The sequence below is a fragment of the Vipera berus genome (assembly GCF_964194415.1).
Source record: "Vipera berus genome assembly, chromosome: 1".
Taxonomy (NCBI): domain Eukaryota; kingdom Metazoa; phylum Chordata; class Lepidosauria; order Squamata; family Viperidae; genus Vipera; species Vipera berus.
Genome location: NC_138202.1, coordinates 624,085 through 644,313, shown reverse-complemented (window position 1 = coordinate 644,313; position 20,229 = coordinate 624,085). Strand labels below are relative to the sequence as shown.

General features: G+C 57.9%; 1 protein-coding gene across 1 annotated transcript; it reads left to right on the top strand.

Annotated features, from left to right (window-relative positions):
* Positions 1 to 289: 289 nt before the first annotated feature.
* On the top strand, positions 290 to 18,573 carry USHBP1 (USH1 protein network component harmonin binding protein 1). Its single transcript, XM_081342919.1, has 15 exons — positions 290 to 379; positions 1,109 to 1,257; positions 2,069 to 2,196; positions 2,814 to 2,938; positions 3,441 to 3,653; positions 5,518 to 5,601; positions 5,917 to 6,041; positions 6,517 to 6,657; positions 7,166 to 7,263; positions 8,679 to 8,784; positions 9,056 to 9,320; positions 10,458 to 10,667; positions 12,405 to 12,502; positions 15,768 to 15,890; positions 16,289 to 18,573. Exons 1-15 carry the CDS (start codon positions 371 to 373, stop codon positions 16,542 to 16,544), a joined length of 2,130 nt encoding a protein of 709 aa, XP_081199045.1. The 5' UTR covers positions 290 to 370; the 3' UTR covers positions 16,545 to 18,573.
* The last annotated feature ends 1,656 nt before the right edge of the window (positions 18,574 to 20,229 follow it).

The window sequence follows — 20,229 nt, the reverse complement described above, 5'->3', positions numbered from 1 at the left end:
TATGCTGTGCCATGAAGCGAAATTAATCCTCCGTACGAGGCTCCCCCGTCTCTACAGGGCCCCCTAACCTCCACAGGGGCCCAGCACAGATTTTACGGTCCACCCAGTCTTAATTTTGAAACAAAATCTAATGGTTGTCTGTCCCGATTTGTGTCACACTTATAAATACGGCCGGTTGTCGGGCCATGAATGAAGGCGAGGCGAGGCTTGACCAGGGCACAGCCCCTTCCCCTCACGGAGGACAGGAAACATGTAGGGAAGCTGGGAAGGCTGCAGATCAACAGGAAAAGCCAGCCGCCATCCAACGGGGCCAGGACGGAGCCAAGAACCAGCCTGCTTGCAGGGGGAGAAGACAGAACGAAGACAAAGAATGGAAGAGGTAGATGAGAATTGGGGGGGGGTCCCATGGGAAAGCCTCCGGTCCAGTTTGAGGGTTCCCGAGTCTCCATTAGAACTCCAGAAACCCCGGTTAAGCAGTCCTTTCCCACATGAAGTGCTCTACTTTCCTGCTTTGGGGGCAGCTGGGGTGGACTGGTTGATCTCTGAGGGGCCCTGGCAATCACCCAGGCGCATAGCAAGCAAAAGGCTCGCCAGCTGCCAGGGGCATCACCAACACTCCCGGTTTCCTTGCCTGGCAAAGCTGCCCTGGGCTTGCGAGGGGTCCCTGGACGGAGGCCGGGCCTGGCATCCCAGCCGCGCCCCCCCCCCAGTCTGGAAGCCAGGAGTGGAGGGGATTCATACTGGAGGGACAAACAAGTCATTGTTCCCGGGGAAAACACAGGAAACTCTGCCCCCCCCCAAAAAATAAATTCCTGGCTTCCGGTGTTTGGTTGGAGAAAGCAACTCCGGGCTTCCTGCCCCGTCCAAGGCAGCCCTCGGCCAAAGCGGACGCCCGAGTCCAGGGCCAAGCAGTGGCCGGGTGGCCCTCCAGGGTGGCCTGCAGGGGGCAAAGGAGGGGAGGGGCAGAGGGGAGGTGGTCTAATCCTGCATTCCTCAGCCAGGTCAGCTTTAAGACGGCTGGACTTCAACCCCCAGAATCCCCCAGCCGGGAGGGCCCCTCTGGATCTTGGGGGGAGGCTGATGCTCCCCCTTTCCCCGTGGGCTGCAGGGGGAACTGGGCCCCCCCGGCGGGGAAGGCCCCCAGGAGGAGTCTGGCGAGGAGGCCGTCCTGCACTACGAGGAGCGCATCACCCGCCTGATGGTCACCATCGCCCGGCTGCAGGGGAAGGTCGAGCGGCTGCAGCGGGACAAGGCCGGGTCAGTCCCTTCTCCCTCCCCCCCCCCGTGCCCACCCCCTCTTTAGCCCCACTTTTCTCGGGTGGGTGGTCCAAACGGCCCAAGGAACCCCCTCACGGGCTCCGGGCAGAGCTGGGATGGTGAAAATCCACCAGAAAAAAGCAGGTTATTTCGTATTATGGAGGATTGGGGCACCTCTGCAGTGAAATAATTTATCTAACCCCAACGCAAGAGGAAAAACTGTTGCTGCTAGTCCTCACCTACGGCCACAACTGAGCCCGAGATTTCTGTCGTTAAGCAAGACGGTTATTAAGTGCGTTCTGCCCCATTTTACGACCTTTCTCGCCACAGTGGCTAAGTGAATCGGTGCTGTTGTTAAGTCATTAAGTGAATCCAGCTCCCCCCGTGGACTATCCTTGCCGGATGTCGGCCGGGAAGGTCGCAACCGATGACCACGGGACGCGGCCGGACGCTGCACAAGTACAGGCCGGTTGCCAAGCGCCTGACTTTTGAGCCCCGACTTTTCCTGGGGGAAAAGACACTTTTTCAGCCCTGTTACAATCCAGTCACTAAGCAGAAGTCACCAGTCCTGGGTGCGATTTCCGAGCGTTGCAGGGCAGCTTTCTGCATGCCTTAAATCTTGGATAGGAGACCACCCAGAGATCCCAGGGCTGACGTCAAAAGACGTCTCCGAGGAATGATGAGGATGACGTGTCCGTGGCGTCCCCAGGGGGGCATTTCCTTTCCCACCCGCCCTCCCCCTCTGCCCCAGTCGAGCCCCCTCCCCAGGCCAAACCTCTGCCCGACCCCCTGCCTCCTTCTTCCGCTGCAGGGAGGAGGACGGGTTTTTTTCCGATCTGGGCTCCGAGTCCAGTGCCAGCCTCCCCCGATGCCCGTCCCTCTTTGCCAGGCGGACCAGGACCCCATCCCCTCCGCCTCCAGCCGGTCCAGAAGAAGAAGGTAAGACCCTCCTGGCGCGGGGGGGGGCGGGGGGAGCCTTGGATCTCGCTGGGCAAAGCGTGGGAAATCTCGAATCAGGAGCTGGGAAGAAAACGCCAGCCTTGCTGCCGCCGCTGGGTTGCTGCTGACCGCGGCTTCCTCTCCCGCCCGGCCCCTTCGTTTCGGAAGGAGCCACGGACCGGGGCTTCGGGTGAAACCGGTTCTTGCTGGAAACGGAAGCGCCAGTCGGTCTGCGGAGGCCGCAGCTCGGCTGCGTTGGGCCAAGGAGGTTGAGCCCTGGGAGAGCACAAGGCCCCGGCCTCCTTCGGAGAGACCCCCCCCAGAAGACTAGCATTTGAAGGGGCCCTGGAGGTCTTCTAGTCCATCCCCGATTGGTCCCCCCTCCCTGCCTTTTCTCACACGTGACCTCCCAAACGGGTTCCCAGGGGAAGGGGATCCTTTGTCCGAGACCCACCAGGCCTCCCCATCCCTCCTCCTGGTCCGCAGGCCTGGTTCATCCCACCCCCATCCCCACCTTGACCTCCGGGGGTTGACCCCTCTGGACTTCACTGACCTGGGCTGGGGGATCCCAGGTGGTCCAGGAAGATCGGGAAAGTCCTGGTGCTTTTGTCTCCCAGGGAAGGCTGACCTCTTCCTCGACGTTGACAAGGCGGTCACTTCTCTGGAGAACGTCCTCCAGTCCTACCGGAACCGCCTTCCCAGCGTGGAAGCTGAGCTGCAGGGATATGCCCAGCTGGCCCAGGTGAGCAGGGGGCAGGAGGGAGGGAGGAGGGAGGGGGATGAGCAGCTGAACCCCCCCCCCAAACACAGACCTGAACGTCCTGCCCCCGGACGTTGTGGCTGCTCCATCTCTGGAGGCTTTGAAGATGAGCCTGGACAGCCTCTTGTCTGAAATGGTATAGGACTCCTGCTTGGGCAGGGGGTTGGACTAGATGACCTCCAAGGTCCCTTCCAGGTCTGGTATCCTGTATTTCCAGCCAGCAGGTGGAGTGTGTCTTCTTGCCCACTTTTCAACAAGTAAAATTTCCACCCAATTTTAAAAAGAATTTTTCACAGAAATAAACCAATTTAACAGAAAAATTCTGTTGATCTTTGCACATCTGCAGCAAGGGGCTAGTTCAGACCGCCGTTGGCCTTGGAGGGGGGCCTCCAGGGTGGGGGCAGAGGGGTCTCCCCTCAAAGGTGGGGCTCTGCCAAGGCCGGCCGGTGGCAAACGTGGCCCTTGGTTGGTCACCTTGTGCCAGGGTCTGGAAGCCAGGCTGGTGGAGCTGCAGAAGGGGAGCTGGGGGTCTCCCCCCCAGGAGGCCGGGGACCCCCCCTGCGAGAGGATGCTTGCCTTCTACAAGGAGAGGAACGGGTCCCTCCGAGCTGAGCTGGAGGCCAAGCAGGAGCTCCTGAGCCGGTCCCAGGCCTCCATCGCCGCCTCCCAGCAGGAGCGGGGAAAGCTCCAGAGGAAGGTAGGGGGCACCGGGGGGGGCAGTTTGGGGGGCTGGCCAGGGGCGAACCACCAGCCCCCTCGCCAGATGCTCAGATCAGGGGCAGTTGCCGGGGGGGGAGGCCCGGGACAGCCCAGAGCAGGGGTCTTCAAAGTTGGCCCTTTTATGACTCACGGACTTCAACTCCCAGAATTCCTCAGCCAGGCACGCTGGCTGAGGAACTCTGGGAGTTGAAGTCCACGAGTCATAAAAGGGCCGAGTTTGAAGACCCCTGGCCCAGAGGGTCAGCGAAGCCCCGCCCCTTCTGACGGGCATTGCCCCCCCCGCTCACATCTGGATCCCCCCTCGGCCTGCAGGTGGCGCCACTCCAGCCGTGCTTCCTTGGCTGTCGGCCCTCCTGGGGAGGAGGAAGCCCCCCGGCCGGCCGGCCCTCTTCGCCCCACGGGGTCGGCCCGGCGCTTGCCCCCCTCGCTCGGGGGCTCCTCTGGCCCCCCCCGTGGAAAGCCCCGCCTGGAGGGGGAGGGCCCTTGGGGGGCGCTGAGGTCCGCCCTTTGGGACCCCCGCCCTCCCAGGGCCGCCGCCGCTGCCCACCAGATCCAGCAGGGGGAGCCGGAGCTCCTGCTAGCCCGATCCCGGTAGCCCTGCCTAAGGCCCTGGGGGGGGGCTTAGCCTGGGGGTCCGGAGGTGGGAGGGAGGGAGGGAAGGGGGCGAGGAAGTAAAGGAGGAAGCAAAGGAGGGAGGGAGGGAGGAAAGAAGGAGAGAGAGAAGGGAAGAGGGCAGGAGGAAGGGAAAGGAAGGAGGGAAGGAGGAGAAAGAAGGGAGGGAGGGAGGGAAGGAAGGAGGGAAGGAAGGAAGGAAGGAGGGAGGAAGGGAAGGAAGGAAGGAGGGAGGAAGGGAAGGAAGGAAGGAGAGAAGGGAAGGAAAGAAGGGAGGGAGGGAGGAAGGGAAGGAAGGAAGGAGAGAAGGGAAGGAAAGAAGGGGGGGAGGGAGGGAGGGAAGGAAGGAGAGAAGGGAAGGAAGGAAGGAGGGAGGAAGGGAAGGAAGGAAGGAGAGAAGGGAAGGAAAGAAGGGAGGGAAGGAAGGAAGGAAGGAGAGAAGGGAAGGAAAGAAGGGAGGGAGGGAGGGAAGGAAGGAGGGAAGGAAGGAAGGAAGGAGGGAGGAAGGGAAGGAAGGAAGGAGAGAAGGGAAGGAAAGAAGGGAGGGAGGGAGGGAGGGAAGGAAGGAAGGAGAGAAGGGAAGGAAAGAAGGGAGGGAGGGAGGGAGGGAAGGAAGGAAGGAGAGAAGGGAAGGAAAGAAGGGGGGGAGGGAGGGAAGGAAGGAGGGAAGGAAGGAAGGAAGGAGGGAGGAAGGGAAGGAAGGAAGGAGAGAAGGGAAGGAGAGAAGGGAAGGAAAGAAGGGATGGAGGAAGAGAAGGAAGGAAGGAGAGAAGGGAAGGAAAGAAGGGATGGAGGAAGAGAAGGAAAGAAGGGATGGAGGAAGGGAAGGAAGGAAGGAAGGAGGAAGAGAAGGGAAGGAAGGGGCACCCAACCCAGCAGAGCCTAAAGCTTCATCCCAGGGCCGAGCAGAGACCTCTGGGGAAGCCCCCCTTCTTGGGGGCGTCTCATGCCAGGGAAGGAGGCAGCAACTGAGAAGCCCCCCCCCCCGTGGCTCCTGCATGGGGCACCCCCCCGTGGGGAAGGGTCTTCCTTCTCCATCCTTTCATGAGCAACCAAAAATTAAGGGGGGGCAGCAGCCCCTCAAACAGCCCCCTCCCGGGCACTGTAGCAGTGTGGCTCCTCATCCCGCTCTCTCCCACTTTTGGGGTCTGTGGGGAATTGCTTGGAGGGGGGATCTGAAAGGCTCTGGGGTTTGAGTGACCCCCCCTTGCCCCCCTCTCTCCGTCCAGGTGCAAGAGCTGCAGGGGAGCCTGTCCAGGCTGGAGACCTGCTCCGGAGGATCCCCCGGCCCCCTCCTCGGGGAAGGGGTCCAGGTGCTGCAAGGGAGCCCCCTTCGGGCACAGGTGGGGGAGGGGGGGCTCAGCACCCAGATCCGAAGGGGAGGGGCTTCTCCCCCCTTGTCTTTTTGCTCACTTTTCGGCTGGTTTGCCATGATTTAGGTTGATTTGGCTTGGGGGGGGAAGCGCTCAGCAAAATGGAGCTGAGACGTAACCCTTGGCCGTGTGTGTGTGTGTGTGTGTGTGTGTGTGTGTGTGTGTGTGTGTGTGTGTTTGTGTGTGTGTGTGTGTTTGTGCGTGCGTGTGTGTGTGTGTGTGTGTGTTGCTGTGCTCTTGACCTGCCCCTTGCAGGATCCCTGGGGGGCTGCTCAGACTGGCCTCCACCCTCCCGGCGGGTCCACCGGCACCCCTCCCACCCAGACCCCACCAGCCTCCGTCTCTGCAGAGACCCAGCCCAGCCTGGAGCATCTCCACAGGTAGGGGTCCCTGACGCCCCCACCCTCCTTTGCCTGCTCTTGGGGGGGCAGTTGAAATGTGGGGGATTGCCCAGCATGAGGAGAGTTCCATCGGGGTGCCACCCCAATCTCTGTAAGACTCCCAGCCAGGGGTCCCGTGCATGGAGACCCTGCTTGGCTGATTTGTCCCGGGGAGGGCTGTAACAGTGCCCCGTGGCCCCCAACCATCCTGCCAGGGAGTTGGAAGCCCCTGTTTTGCCCCCCGGCCTTCTTCCAAGTCAGACCTCTGGAAGGGGGGTGCTTTGGGGGGCAGGGGGGCCTTCCTCGCTCCCTCCGAGCTGTTGTGGTGCCTTGTCTAGGGGGGCTTCGAGGACCCTCCCAGTCGCCTGGGGTTCGCTTTAATGGAGCCCGATTAGGGCCATTTCTTCAACCAGCTGGCTTGGAACACCTAGGTTACAACCCGTAGTACAAGCTCCCCCTCTTCTCCCCTGCCCAGGTCCGTGGAGGGGCTGCAGGGGTTGCACCGGCTGCTCTCGGAGGCCCTGCGGGAGTGCAAGACGGATGCGGAGCACCTCAGCCTGCTGCTCGGACGCCAGGAGTCCTGCCAGACCGCCCTGGCCCTGGCCGTCCGCAGCAGGTGAGTCGCCGGGGGGGGGGGGCAAAGCTCCCTCCAGGAGTTTCCCACCACTCCATTCTGGGCCCAACCGGGGGCCGCCTGCCTTTTCCCTCCTTGGGGGCAGGGTCTCTGGGAGGGCCCCCCCACCCTAAATAAATAAGTAGCCCCGCAGAAAGACGAGGTCTCCGGGGAGCCAGGAAAAACGGGGTGGAGGAAAGGGGGGGCTTCTCACCCCTCCTGCTGGCTTCAGCTGAGCCGCAGAGAGAGCCTCACCTGGATGAATTTGGGGGCTGGTGATTGGCAGGCGGGGCCCGCTCTGGGGCGGAGGCTGATCCTCCCCATCTAGCCTGCCTGTCCTACCTCGCAGGGCTGCCAGGAGGGAAGAGCAGGGACCGTCGAGGGCCCCTCCCCTTAATCCAGTGGGGGGGCAGCATCCAGAAGACCATCTCCTTTGGGGAGGTGGGGGGGCGGTCTCTGGGTCTGAGTGGCCCCTGTTACCCCCTCCCCCCTTGACCCTCCTCCCCTCCAGCGAACGCTGCCTGGAGGCCTACGAGACCCTCTGGGCGCTGACGGCCGCGGAGGACCACCCAGGGAGCCCAGAGGCGGGAGCAGAGGCGCCCTGGGCAGGTGAGACCCCGGGAAGCGGGGGACCGTCTCTCTCTCTCCCTCCCCCCCACAGGGCCGCAAAAGGGGGAGGGGGGCACTTTGGGGTAGGGCAAGGTGGGACCTCGCTCCGCCTGCTTTCCATCCCCACCAGAAGGTCCCTGGGAAGGGGCTATAAATAAATAAATAAATAGCCATGCAGAAGGAAGGGTCTCCAGAGACCCAGGAGAAAATGGAGGAGGGGGGAAGAGAAGGAAGAGGTTTCAGCCGCTGGGTACATCTTTGACCACACCCTGCCCCATTTCCTTGGGGGCCGCAGAGAGCAGTCCAAGCCCCGCATTGGAAGACTGAAACAATAACCCACACCCACCCAACAGGCCTGCAAGTCTCTTGCTTTCTTTTACAGATGTTGTTTAAACATCTGTCTCTCTCACAAACACACACACTCTTGGGGTACAAGGCTCCCCCCCACACACACACCGTGAGGTGGCTGGTTAGGGGGTTAAAAGAGCAGGGCCCCAAAGTGAAAGGTGTGGGAAGGGGAAAAGGGTGTGATTTGGGGGTCAGGTCTTAAATGAATTTCACCTGGGGGGTTGGAACACACACACACACACACACACACACACACACACACACACACAGAGTCCTCCCTCGTCTATGCAGTGCTCAGCCACCCAGGTCACGGTTGCCCCAAAGGTGCTTTCTCAAAAGGCAGCTGGACATTTTTTGTTTTTCCTTGAGGAGGTTTCGCTCCTCATCCCAGAAGCTTCCTCAGTTCTGCCTGAATGGTGGAGAATGGAAGGATTTATATTCCTTGCAGTCAGTCTGGTCGTTGGCACTCCCTCAGAGTTGTTGAGGCCCCTCGGATAAAGGCACAGGTAAGCCTCCAAGCAGCCTCAACGACCCTCAGAGAGAGCGCCAACGACCGGATGATGGCAAGAACATCAAGCCTTCCATTCAGGCAGAACTGAGGAAGCTTCTTGGATGAGGAGCGAAACCTCCTCAAGGGAAAACCAAAAAAGTCCAGTTGCCTTTTGAAAAAAAGCACCTTGGGACAATCCTCCGTGGCATCCAGATGCCGTGGGCTTCCTTTGAAGGCAGCAGCCCCGCCGGAGCTGTGAGGGCCAGGCCGGGGGGGGGACGCAAGGGGGCCGGCAGCCTGACCACCCCCTTTTCCAACCCACAAATTTCATTAAACGGCACAAGCTTTCATCAATTTTATTTGTTTTATTTCTTTAAAATTATTCATCCATCATTTTATTTTCTTTACGTTTGCTGTTGGGATTGAGTAAGTAAGTGGAATAGTTCGGGGTCCTTGCTGGAGGCTTCAGAAACAGGCGGAAGGCTCCTGCCTTGAGCAGGGGATGGACTAGATGACCTCTGCGGTCCCTTCCAGCCCTAGGATTCTATGATATCTCCCTCCCTGCGTTTCCTGGTAGGGGCATCCAAGGACCCCCAGACTGCCCTGGAGAAGGCTGTCCGGATTTTGCAAGCCTGCAGCGTCCCCCACGGGAGTCCCTGGGACCAAGACGGGGTCCGGGACAGGTACCGGGGAGGGGCTGGGGGGGGTTGGGGTGGGGTCGTCACAGAAGGGAGGGGAGAGGGTGAGCCAGGAGAAAGGGCCAGAGGGGGGGGGCACTCTTTGCGTCCAAAACTCCTCAGAAAAAATCCAGTTAGTCTTAAGAGATGGAACTCTGGGAGTTGAAGTCCACCCGTCTGAAAGCCGGCTAAGGAATTCTGGGAGTTGAAGTCCACCCGTCTGAAAGCTGGCCAAGGCTGGGTGTCTCTGGGAAACTTCCATCTGCTTCCCTTTCAGCTCCCGGCAACTGGCCAGCCCGCAGGAGGAGGCCAGGCAGCGGCTGCGGGCGTCCATCGGGCACCTGCGGGCCGAGCAGAGGTTGCTGAAGCTGCCCGCCCCCCCGCCCGCCCCAGGCCTGGGCCCCGTGGCTGCCAGGCTCAGCGCGGGCATCGCAGCCAGGGTGGCCGAGGGCCGGAGGGCCCTGCAGGAGGCGCTGCCCAGGCCGGACCCCCCGCCCGGGATGGAGAAGGGCCGGCTACTGCGGGAGCTGCACAGCGGCCGGGTGAGCAGGCAGTGGAGGGAGGGGGGGTCCTGTCTTTTTTTTGGGGGGGGAGAAAGAGATCGGCAGTGGCCTCGGGTTCCTGAGCAAGGGAGAGCTGCAGCAAAATGTTGCCGCGCAGAGCACTCCAGCCGGCCAGCCCGAGGTGGCCCTTTTCCCGTCCCTCTCCATTCCGTGCGGGTTTGGCTTCCCTTTTTCATCTGTTTTCTTGAGGGTTTTTTTCCTTCCCTGGGGAGTTCCACCCCGCCCCCCAGACACACAGTTTTATTTTATACCTCTGCAAAACCCGGGCTGGCCAATTGCTCTCGGTCTCTGTACCAGGCAGTCCTCCACTTACGACCTCATCTGAGCCGAGGCTTTAGGTTGCTGAGTGAGACATTCGTCAAGTGAGTTTTGCCCCTTTTTGCGACTTTTGTCGCCAGGGTTGTTGAGTGAAACACTGCAGTTGTGCAGTCAGTAACACGGCTGTTAAGTGGGCCTGGCTTCTCCTCGGACTTTGCTTGTCAGACGGTCGCAAAAGGGGATCCCTGCGACCGTTGTAAATATGAGTCAGTTGCTGAGCATCCAAAGGTAAATCGCCTGACCGTGGAGGTGCCACAATGGTCGTGTGAAAAACGGTCATAAGTCACCTTTTCCACTGCCGTTGTCACTTCGGTCACTCAATGAATGGTTATAAGCCGAGGACGACCTGTTCTTATGATGGTCACAGCATCCTGGGATGGGAATCATTGTCGTCCACCACCTTCCCGGCCAGCTCCTGACAAGCAGAGTCCGTGGGGAAGCTGGATTCGCTTAACGGCCACGTGATTCACTTAACGACCCTGGCAAAACAGGGTCATTAAATTGGACATGACTCACTTAACAACCGCTTGCTTAGCAACAGAAATCCTCCTCCCGGCTGCAGTCATAAATCTGAACGGTCTTCGTCTGCCCTCTTGGGCCCCCCTGACCCCCCATCCCAAGCAGCGGGTGGGTCTTCAAGGGGGGGGTCTGCAACTGAGCTGAAGGGGCCTCATCTGGGGGAGCCCAGGGAATGGCTTCCGTCCTCCCTCCTCGTGCCCCCCCAAACGCCCGGGGGGGGGCTGCCTGCGGGCCCCTTTTCCCCCTTCCACCCTCCCTCTCCCTCTGCCCCCCTCCCAGGAGGCCTTGGCTGAGCTGGGCACTCGGCTGCAGCTGGCGGCCACGGCCAAGCGGGGCCTGGCGCTCTGGACCCTCACGCTGCCCGCCCAGGAGGCCGCCTGCCTGCTGGTCATCCAGACCCTCCAGCGGGAGCACCGGGCCCTCCGGGGACAGCTGGACCCCTCCCCAACAGGAGGAAGCAGCAGCAGCAGCAGCGAGGAGGACCCTGGGGTAAGAGCCCCCCCAACTCCTCTGTGCCCCTCCTGGATCCCAGGGGACACCCCCCCTCCAGGGATGCCGGAAAGCCCCCCTACCCAGGACGGAGCCCTGCCGTCCGACAGCCTGGACGTCAGGAAGCGCCAAGGGCTGCCCCTCCCCAGGACAGACAGGTGTGCTGGGAAGGGTCCCCAATCCTGCAGGGGGAGGAGGCCCCCTCCCGCCATTGGCCAAGCCTGGCCGAAGGGCCGGTCAAGCCATGAGACCGACCAGGGTGGGGAGGGGGGCAGGTAGGGCAGGTCCCCGGTGCCTGGGGGGCTGGGGAGGGGGCTCCACCTGTCCTCCAAGGCACCTGAAGGCAGGACAGGAAGTGAAAGTCGTGGCAGCTCATCAGGGAGAGATCCAGCATAGGATCAAGGGGGAATTTCCTGGCTGTGAGGAAAAAATAATCAGAAAAATGAATCGATTGCCTCCGGAGGTTGTGGGTGATCCGTCACTGGAGGTTTTCAAGAAGAGACCGGACAGCAATCGTAGAAGCCCTTAGACCAGGGGTAGGCAACCTCGGCTCTTTTATGGCTCATGGACTTCAACTCCCAGAATTCCTGAGTCAGCTGATTCAGGAATTCTGGGAGTTGAAGTCCATGAGCCATAAAAGAGCCGAGGTTACCTACCCCTGCCTTAGACTTATATACCGCTTCACGCTGCTTTCACAGCCCTCTCTAAGCGGTTTAGAGAGTCAGCCTCTTTGCCCCCAACCATCTGGCTCCTCCTTTTACCGACCTTGGAAGGACAGAAGGCTGAGTCAATCTTGAGCCGGTCAGGATCAAACTGCTGACAGTGGGCAGAGTCAGCCTGCAATGCTGCATTCTCACCCCTGCACCAACAGGGCTCTTACAAGAGGAAGGGAGGGAGGGAGGGAAGGAAGGAAGGAAGGGAGGGAGGGAGGGAGGGAGGGAGGGAAGGAAAGAAGGAAAGAAAAAGAAAGGAAGGAAGGAAGGAAGGAAGGAAGGAAAGAAAGAAAGGGGAGGAAGGAGGGGAAAGAAGGGAGAGAAAAAGAAGGGACATAAGTGAGCAGGAGAGAAAGAAAAAAAATGGAGAAAAAGGTGCAGAGGGAAGGAAAGAAAAGAAAGGTAGAAAAGAAAGAGTGCAAAGGAAGGAGAGAGGGAGGGAAGGAAGGGGAAGGAGAGAAGCAATAAGACTTATATACCGCTTCACGCTGCTTTCACAGCCCCCTCTAAGCGGTTTACAGAGTCAGCGTATTGTTCCCCCCCCCCAACCATCTGGCTCCTCCTTTTACCGACCTTGGAAGGCTGAGCCAGCCTTGAGCCGGTGAGAATCGAACACTTGGCAGTGGGCAGAGTCAGCCTGCAATGCTGCATTCTCACCAGGGCTCCCTTAAGGTGGCGCCTGCCTTAAAGATGACAACCGGCAGCTTGAATTGGACCCGGAAGCAAATCGGCAGCTGTGCAGCTCCCGCAAGAGAGGTGGTGCCGGGTGCAAATCTAGACTTGCCCAAACCACGCAGCGCTGGATGGCTTCTGGATACTTTTCAAGGGCAGCCCCATGCAGAGCGCATTGCAGCAGTCGAGACGGGGGATGACGAGGGTGGGGTGACTTGTGAGGGGGGCATGTGGGTCCAGGAGGAACCACAACTCACGCACAACACACACACACCCCGCATGCTTCCGCCTTGAGCCAGGAAGCCTGTGGCTGGCCAGGCGTTCACCCGCTTTCTCCTCTACCGACATGCAGGCGGCTGCGCCCGATGGCCTCCCCAGGAACGCGCAGGGGAGCCTGGCCCGGACGGAGCCGGAGGCCCTGAGGCTCCGATGCCTGGAGACTTCGGATCGGTGAGGTTCCCTTTGCAGCGAGACGGGAGGCAAACCAGTTTAAGAAGTAAAATAAATAATAAAGGGAGCTGGCACAGCGGCTCGGATGCCACGCGCCGTCTCTACTCCCCTGGCATCGTGGGGGGCTCCAGGAGGAAAGGGAAGGGGGAAAAAATTCCCTGGGGGGGGGTGGGAGGAATGTTGTTAGTTGTGAGAGAAGGGAGTGCCATGCTGCCCCCCTCTTTGCTCCCCCCACCCACAGAAGGGGGTGAGAAGACCCTTCACCACCACCCAGGAGGAATGCAACGGACGGTCTCTACTGCCTTTGTGCGCAGAGCTGCTCTGTGCCCCCCCCCATTGGGCTGGAAAGACCCCTCCCTGCTGCCACCTCCATCCCCTGAAGTCCAGCAGTGGGGAGTTCAGGAGGAGAAGGGGGGGTCCCTCCTGGTGGCTGGGCCCCTCTCTTTGGGGTTTTTTGAACCCTGGGGGGGGGGGGAAACAACCCAGGGATTTGAAATGTAAAATGCAAAATGCTGAGTGTGGAATTTAGAAGGAACGCGCCCCCCCCACCCCCCTCCGAAATTGGCAGCCTTCTTCTGCACGTTGAGTATTAAAGTCCGAGTAAACCAAGGGAATAAAATCATATCCAGTCCCACAAATGCCAGCTTCCTTCTAAGCCCCCAGGGGAGGGAGAAAGAGAGAGAGAGAGCGTTTATTATGGCTTGCCGGGCGATTTGCATCCCAATCTGAGCGGCTGGGTACATCAGAATGAAATCTCTCAATTTCTGTCTCGGTTTCTGGAGATTGAAAATGTTAAATCCTCCTTCTGCAGCCGGTGCACAGAGGTAACCCTTGACTCACCACCACAACTCAGGAAAGTATTTCCATTTTCTGAGCGAGGCAGCTGGTTGAGCCATCCACGCCCGATTTTGCAAACTTTTTTTTTTTTGGACGGCCCTTAAAGGGATCGCTGCGATTGTTAAGTGAATCATGAGGTGGCTAAGCAAATCCGACTTCCCCCATTTTTTTTAAAAAAAAATGATTCCAATTAACTAATAGCTTAATTAATTCCTATTAGCCAGTGGAACAGACATCACTGGAGGTTTGTAAGAAGAGATTGGACAGCCGTTTGTCTGGAATGGGGTAGGGTCTCCTGCCTGAGCAGGGGGTTGGACTAGATGACCTCCAAGGTCCCTTCCAGCTCTTGTTATTTTATAATCCCAGATCAATTAATCCGTGGAACGGAAGTTTCCTCCGGAAGTGGTGGGTGCTTCCTTGCTGGAGGTTTTTAAAGAAGAGATTGGAGAGCCATTTGTCTGGAATGGGGTAGGGTCTCCTGCTTGGGCAGGGTGGCTGGACTAGATGACCTCCAAGGTCCCTTCCCGCTCTGTCCTGATTCATTTGGACTGTGCTTGCCGGAGAGAAGGCTGCAAACGGTGATCATATACCACCCAGAAACCTTGCGGCCGTCAAGAATACGTGCCGGGTTGCCAAGCGCCCAAATTTCAAGTGGATCCTGGGACGGTCTTAAGTGAAAGGACATTTTTTCCAGTTGTAGCTTTTTGAACCATCGCTAAACAAATGGGTCGTAAGTCAAGGACCTGTAAAAGTGTCTCCTTCTGCCTCTTCCCCCCCCTATGAAAAGAGAGGTTGCTTTGTCCACATCAAACCCCTCCACCGCCCCGCTGCCTTCCGGAGTTTGCTCGCAGCGGCCTCAAGTGAACCCGTGTTTGCAAGCCACTTACCTGCCAGAACTGCACAGCTTGTACAATCTGATGTACAATCCGTTAAAAAAAAAGAAAAAAGAAGAGATGCAAACTTGCATTGGGAAATCCTGAGATTCCGATTTGCAGAGGCAGCCCAGCTTCAGCGGAGGGAAAGGAGGGAAGGTCAGGCTGACATGGAGAGCCCAGGCCTCCTCCTCCTCATCATCATCGGAGGAGGAGTTGGAAGGGACCTTGGAGGTCTTCTAGTCCAACCCCCTGCTCAGGCAGGAAACCCTGTTCCGGGGGTCTGCAACCTTGACGACTTTAAGACTTGTGGACTTCAGTTCCCAGAATTCCTCAGCCAGCATAGCTGGCTGAGGAATTCTGGGAGCCGAAGTCCACAAGTTTTAAAGTCGTCAAGGTTGCAGACCCCTGCCCTATACCATTTCAGACAAATGGTTGAGGAGGGGGTGAGGAGTGAGGAGGGGGTGATGGCTGCAGTCTCACAGCCCCCCACAAACACATATACACCATCCCCGCATGCTAAGAGTGATGCTCACAAAATACCAGGTAAGCCAGACATAGGTTGAGCTGTGCTCTGTTTAACAACCGTCCGGACCCTCTAGGGATTTTCTCAGTCACGGTTGTCCGAAAGATGCTTTTTCAGGAGGCAACTGGACCTTCTTGGTTTTTTCTTTGAAAACGTTTCGCTTCTCATCCCAGAAGCTTCTTCGGTTCTGACTGAATAGTGGAGACCGGAAGGATTTGTACTCCTTGCAAAGAGCTGGTCGCTTGGATCCTTTTAGAGCAGGTCTCTTCAAGCTTGGCCCTTCTATGACCTGTGGACTTCAACTCCCAGAATTCCTCAGCCAGCGTGGGGGAACTATGGCCCCCTCATGACTCACGGACTTCAACTCCCAGAATTCCTCAGCCAGCGTGGGGGAACTATGGCCCCCTCGTGACTGGCGGACTTCAACTCCCAGAATTCCTCAGCCCGGCACGCTGGCTGAGGGATTCTGGCAGTTGAAGAGCCCTGTTTTAGAGGAGGGTTCTTGACGTAGGAAATGAAAGCCATGAGGAGCGGATTCAGCCGTCCATCGGCACGTGAAAGACCAAGGCCGCTCTTTCCAAGAGGGCAAAGTCCCCATTCTGAACAGAGGGGACCAGGCAGGGGTCAAAGAGACCCTCTAGGTCAAAATTGAGCTGCCCTCCCTCTACCGGGGGGGGGGATATGACATTGTCTATCTCCAGTCCACAACACGGTCCACTAAATGAACGGTCGTAAGTCAAAGACTACCTGTATCCTGCAAAAAGGCTGAAGAAGTGGGCCGTGGGGGGGCAGGTGAACCTTCTCTCCCCCCCCCCCCCCGTCTTCAAAGGGCTGGAAAGTTCGGCCCTCCTGGGAGAGCCGGCTTCCCCCTTGGGCACTCCCTGCCCCATCGTTCCCTTCCAGCCAGGCTTCTGGGTGCCAATGACGGGGGGGGGGAGGCTGCTGATCCCGGGGTGGGGGACCCCTCCCCTCTCGTTCTTCCAGGGGGGGCTTCCTCCTCCTCACCTTCACCTCCTCCGGCCCCCGGCAGGATCCAGGCGCTGAAGGACCGTCTGCACACTCTCTTGGTGGACCTGGAGGAGAAGAGCCAGGACTGCAGAGCCCATGAGGCACAGGAGATGGAGCTCATGCAGGAGTTTTTCCAAGCCCACAGGTAAGTGAGGGGAGGGGCTCCCCTTTTCCCCTGGTGGCCCTTCAGCCTCCAGACCCTCCAGGGGGGGCCTTACACCCTGAGAAACCTTCTGATGAGGTATGAGTTTAAGATTAAACTGCCATGGACAGCAGCGGTCTACCAGCTACAACCTAGCATGGAGTGGCCAGGAGGGAAACAAGATGGGCTGTCCCAGCCTCCCACAGCCCCTTGACACCCCCCCCAGCTGTGTTGGACTAAAACTCCCATCGACCTCAGCCAGCACATCTGTGGGACACCAAATCTAGGGAAGACCCATCCTGCTTTCTCTGGGCCCCGCCGGTCCTTCCGTGGGCAATGGGGCTCCCAGGCTGCTCTGGGACCCCCTACTCAGCCCCCCCTTTGTCCCTCTCTCCTTGCAGCGCCCTGCTCCTCGCCTACCGGAAGGCCCGTCAGAAGCAGGAGACGCAGGTGGGGCAGCTGGAGACCCAGGTGGGGCTGATGACCAGGCGCCAGGCCAGGCAGCGCCAGGCTCTCGCGCAAGCCCTCCACCAGCTGCAGGACCGAGTGTCCGCAGGGGCACAGACCGGCCCCCCGCGGCCCCCCACAATGGACGAGAGCATCCTGGACCCGGCCGGGAATTTGGAAGTCCTGTCCTTTCTGTGGAGCAGAAAGTGAGGCTTTCTGGACACACACAAACACACCTGCAGACCAGCAAGGGGTGGGGGGCAGCAACGGTCATTTCCCCCTAAAGACCCGTCAGCCTTGCCGGGTAGACCAGCCAGGAATCACGACCAGATGAGCTAAGTCTGGTAGGGCAACTTGCAGGTCTGGAAGCACAAGGCTCCCGCTCTCCTTGTAACAGGCTGAGGGTCTGTGGAGATTCCCAGCCACTCAGGGTCATGGCCGTCCCCAAAGGTGCTTCTTTTTCAAGAGGCCACTGGACTTTCTTGTTTCTCCTTTGAAGACGTTTCGCTTCCCATCCCAGAAGCTTCTTCAGCTCTGACTGGGATGGTGGGGAAATGGAAGGATTTATACTCCTCGCAGACAGCTGGTCATTTGCCTCCTTTTAGAGAGTCGTGGAGGCCACCTGGAGGTTTATCTCTGTGTCCTCGGGGTCACCTGAGGGGTGCAAGTGGGGGTGGAGCCTCCTTGGAACTGCTGGAAGGGCTGTGTGGTGGACTGGAGATGGACGATGTTGGCTCCCTCCCCCTCTGTTGAGGGAGGGGTGTTCAGTTGGGACCTAGATGGCCTCTTTGACCCCTCTTTCAAACCATTTGGTCCTCTCTGTCCAGAAGAGGGGGAGGAGGAGGAAGAGGAGGAGGAGGAGGAGGAGGGGAGGAGGAAAAGAAGGAGGGGGGAGGAGGAGGAGGCTCAAACGTGATGATGTCCTTTGTTTTTGAGATCAACATCAGTAAAACCTGGCTTGCTCTGTGAGGTCTCCGACCTTGATCCAGGGGTTGGACTAGAAGACCTCCAAGGTCCCTTCCAGCCCTAGCACTCTGAAGCTGCAAGAGGAGGAGGAGGGTCCTGGATGCCTAAAGATCCAGATAACTGGAAAGAAGTTTGACCAGAGAGCCGTTGAAAGAAAGAGAAATGAGTGCAAAGGGTCCAACCAGGAGGCTCCCCCCCCCACCGCTGGAATTAAAAATGGAAGACAAAAAATCCTTTGGGGGGGGCTGCCAATATCCTTCCTGGCCGGGCTGGCTAGAGGGTCCTGGGAAACAGGCCTTGGAGGGGCGGCAAAGGCTGCTGGGGGGGGTGTCTCAAAGCCAAGGTTTCGCTTTCATTTTTGAAGATCGCGGAAGCTTTGCTGGCCAGGCCCGTCCAGCACATCCAGCTCCTTAATATGGGTGGTTCTCGACTTACCACAGTTCACTTAGTGACGGTTCAAAGCTACGACGGCCCTGGAAAAAGTCAGCTGCAACCCATCCTCAGACCCTCGGCCGCTGGAGCATCCCCGGGATCACGTGATCCCCATTGGTGACCTTCCCCGCTGGCTCTTCCAACAAGCAGAGTTAATGGGGGAAGCCGGATCCGTTTAATGACCACGAGACTCACTTAACAACAGTGGAAAAAACATTGTTAAAACTGGGTCTGAGTCACTTAGTAACAGAGGTTCTGTGCTTCTAAGTCAAGGACTTTTGTTCCGTCCTCTCCTTTTGTCCCAAGAGGCCCCCGGGACCCCCGAATCTCACCTGGGCTGCTCAAGGGACGGGCGGGTTTCCTCCCCCCCCAAACTTTGCTGACAATGCCCTTAGAGAGGAGACAGCATGCATTCAAATTGGTTTAAAATATTTTTGTTTCTAAGGTTGAAATAACTAACGTTATCAGGGAGCTGGTGATGTCATTTTAGAGGTGGCTGATGGGTTTTGGGGTGTCCTCCAGGCATTAAGGACAATGTAGTGATAGTTTTGCAAGTTGTGGATTGAAATATGGTCTTAATCTTTTTACAAAGGATGTGTAAGAATCAGATACACTGTGCTGGTGTCCTTTGTGTTGTGTTGTGTTGTGTTGTGTTGTATTGTACTGTACTGTACAGTACTGTACTGTACTATACTATACTATACTATACTATACTATACTATACTATACTATACTATACTATACTATACTATACTATACTATACTATACTATAAATTACATTACATTATTTTTATTTAGAACATTTATATGGTCACCCAGCTCAAAACAATGGGATTCTAGACAACGTACATAAATCTTTAAACAAATATATATAAAAAGGAGGGACGCGGTGGCTCAGTGGGTTAGGACGCTGAGCTTGTCGATCAGAAGGTCGGCAGTTTGGCGGGTCGAATCCCGAGTGCCGCGTAGCAGAGTGAGCGCCTGTTACTCGTCCCAGCTTCTGCCCACCTAGCAGTTCGAAAGCACGTAAAAATGCAAGTAGAAAAATAGGGACCACTCCGGTGGGAAGGTAACAGCGTTCCGTGCGCCTTTGGCGTCTAGTCATGCCGGCCACATGACCACGGAGATGTCCTCGGACAAGCGCTGGCTCTTCGGCTTTGAAACGGAGATGAGCACCGGCCCCTAGAGTCGGAAACGACTAGCACGCATGTGCGGGGGAACCTTTACCTTTACCTTTTATATAAAAAACCCTTAACATCAACCACTAAGTGCAGCGGCACGGACACTCTGGGGAGCCTCCCGATACTCCCATATCACACCTCTCCTCCGTGCGCTGCACTGGCTTCCAGTTGCCTTCCGTGTGAAGTTCAAGGTGCTAACAATGACATACAAAGCCCTACATGGCATGGGTCCGGACTACCTACGGGAGCACCTTCTGCCAATGTCAACACCCCACCGCCCTGTGCGCTCCCACAGAGAGGGCCTCCTCAGGGTGCCACCGCTCAAGGAATGTCGACTGGTGGCGCCCAGGGGGAGGGCATTCTCAGTGGGTGCGCCAGCCCTCTGGAACTGCTTACCAACTGAAATCCGGATGGCCCCCGACCTCCGCACCTTCCGACGCGACTTAAAGACTTACCTATTCCAACAGTCCGGCCTGGCCTGATAGCTCTGACAGCTTTAATTGGGGTCCCAGTTTGTTTTGCTTTGATTATTGTTTTCAATACTGTTTCACTTTGTTGCCTGTCCTACTCTGTACACCGCCCCGAGTCCCTCGGGAGAAGGGCGGTTTATAAAAAACAAATAAATAAATAAATAAATAAAGCCAACTAAAACAGCACTAAGCAACAGTTTGGCCAGGTTCGCCTGGTACGCCAGTTACGCCCCTATCTGGACCGAGATGCCCTACGTACAGTCACCCACGCACTCGTTACCTCCCGGATAGATTACTGCAATGCTCTCTACATGGGGCTGCCCTTGAAGACCACCCGGAGGGTTCAGCTGGTGCAGAATGCGGCCGCGCGGGTAGTGATGGGGGCACCCCGATACTCCCATATTACACCCCTCCTGCGTGAGCTGCATTGGTTACCGGTTGTCCTCCGGGTGAGATTTAAGGTGCTGGTACTTACCTTTAAAGCCCTACATGGCTTAGGCCCGGGATATTTGCAGGACCGTCTGCTGCCGGGAACGACTTCCCATCGCCTGGTGCGCTCACACAGGGAGGGCCTCCTCAGGGTGCCGTCGGCCAGACAATGTCGGCTGGCGACCCCCAGGGGGAGGGCCTTCTCTGTGGGAGCGCCAGCCCTGTGGAACCAACACCCCCTTGGCGCTCCAGATGGCCCCGGATCTCCGGTCCTTTCGCCGCGGCCTCAAAACACTCCTTTTCCATCAGGCTGACCTAGACTGACAGGGATTTTAATTATGTCTTTAATTTTTAACTTTAATTTTTAACTTATTTTAATTTTAATTTATTCTACAGGGGCCATTAATTTATTTTCC

Bases quoted from the DNA above. Each gene is read 5' to 3' on its own strand.
- USHBP1 (XM_081342919.1), top strand. The intron at 5,602-5,916 runs GTGCTGCAAGGG...TGCCCCTTGCAG, and splicing joins TCCTCGGGGAAGGGGTCCAG to GATCCCTGGGGGGCTGCTCA. The intron at 15,891-16,288 runs GTAAGTGAGGGG...CTCTCCTTGCAG, and splicing joins GAGTTTTTCCAAGCCCACAG to CGCCCTGCTCCTCGCCTACC.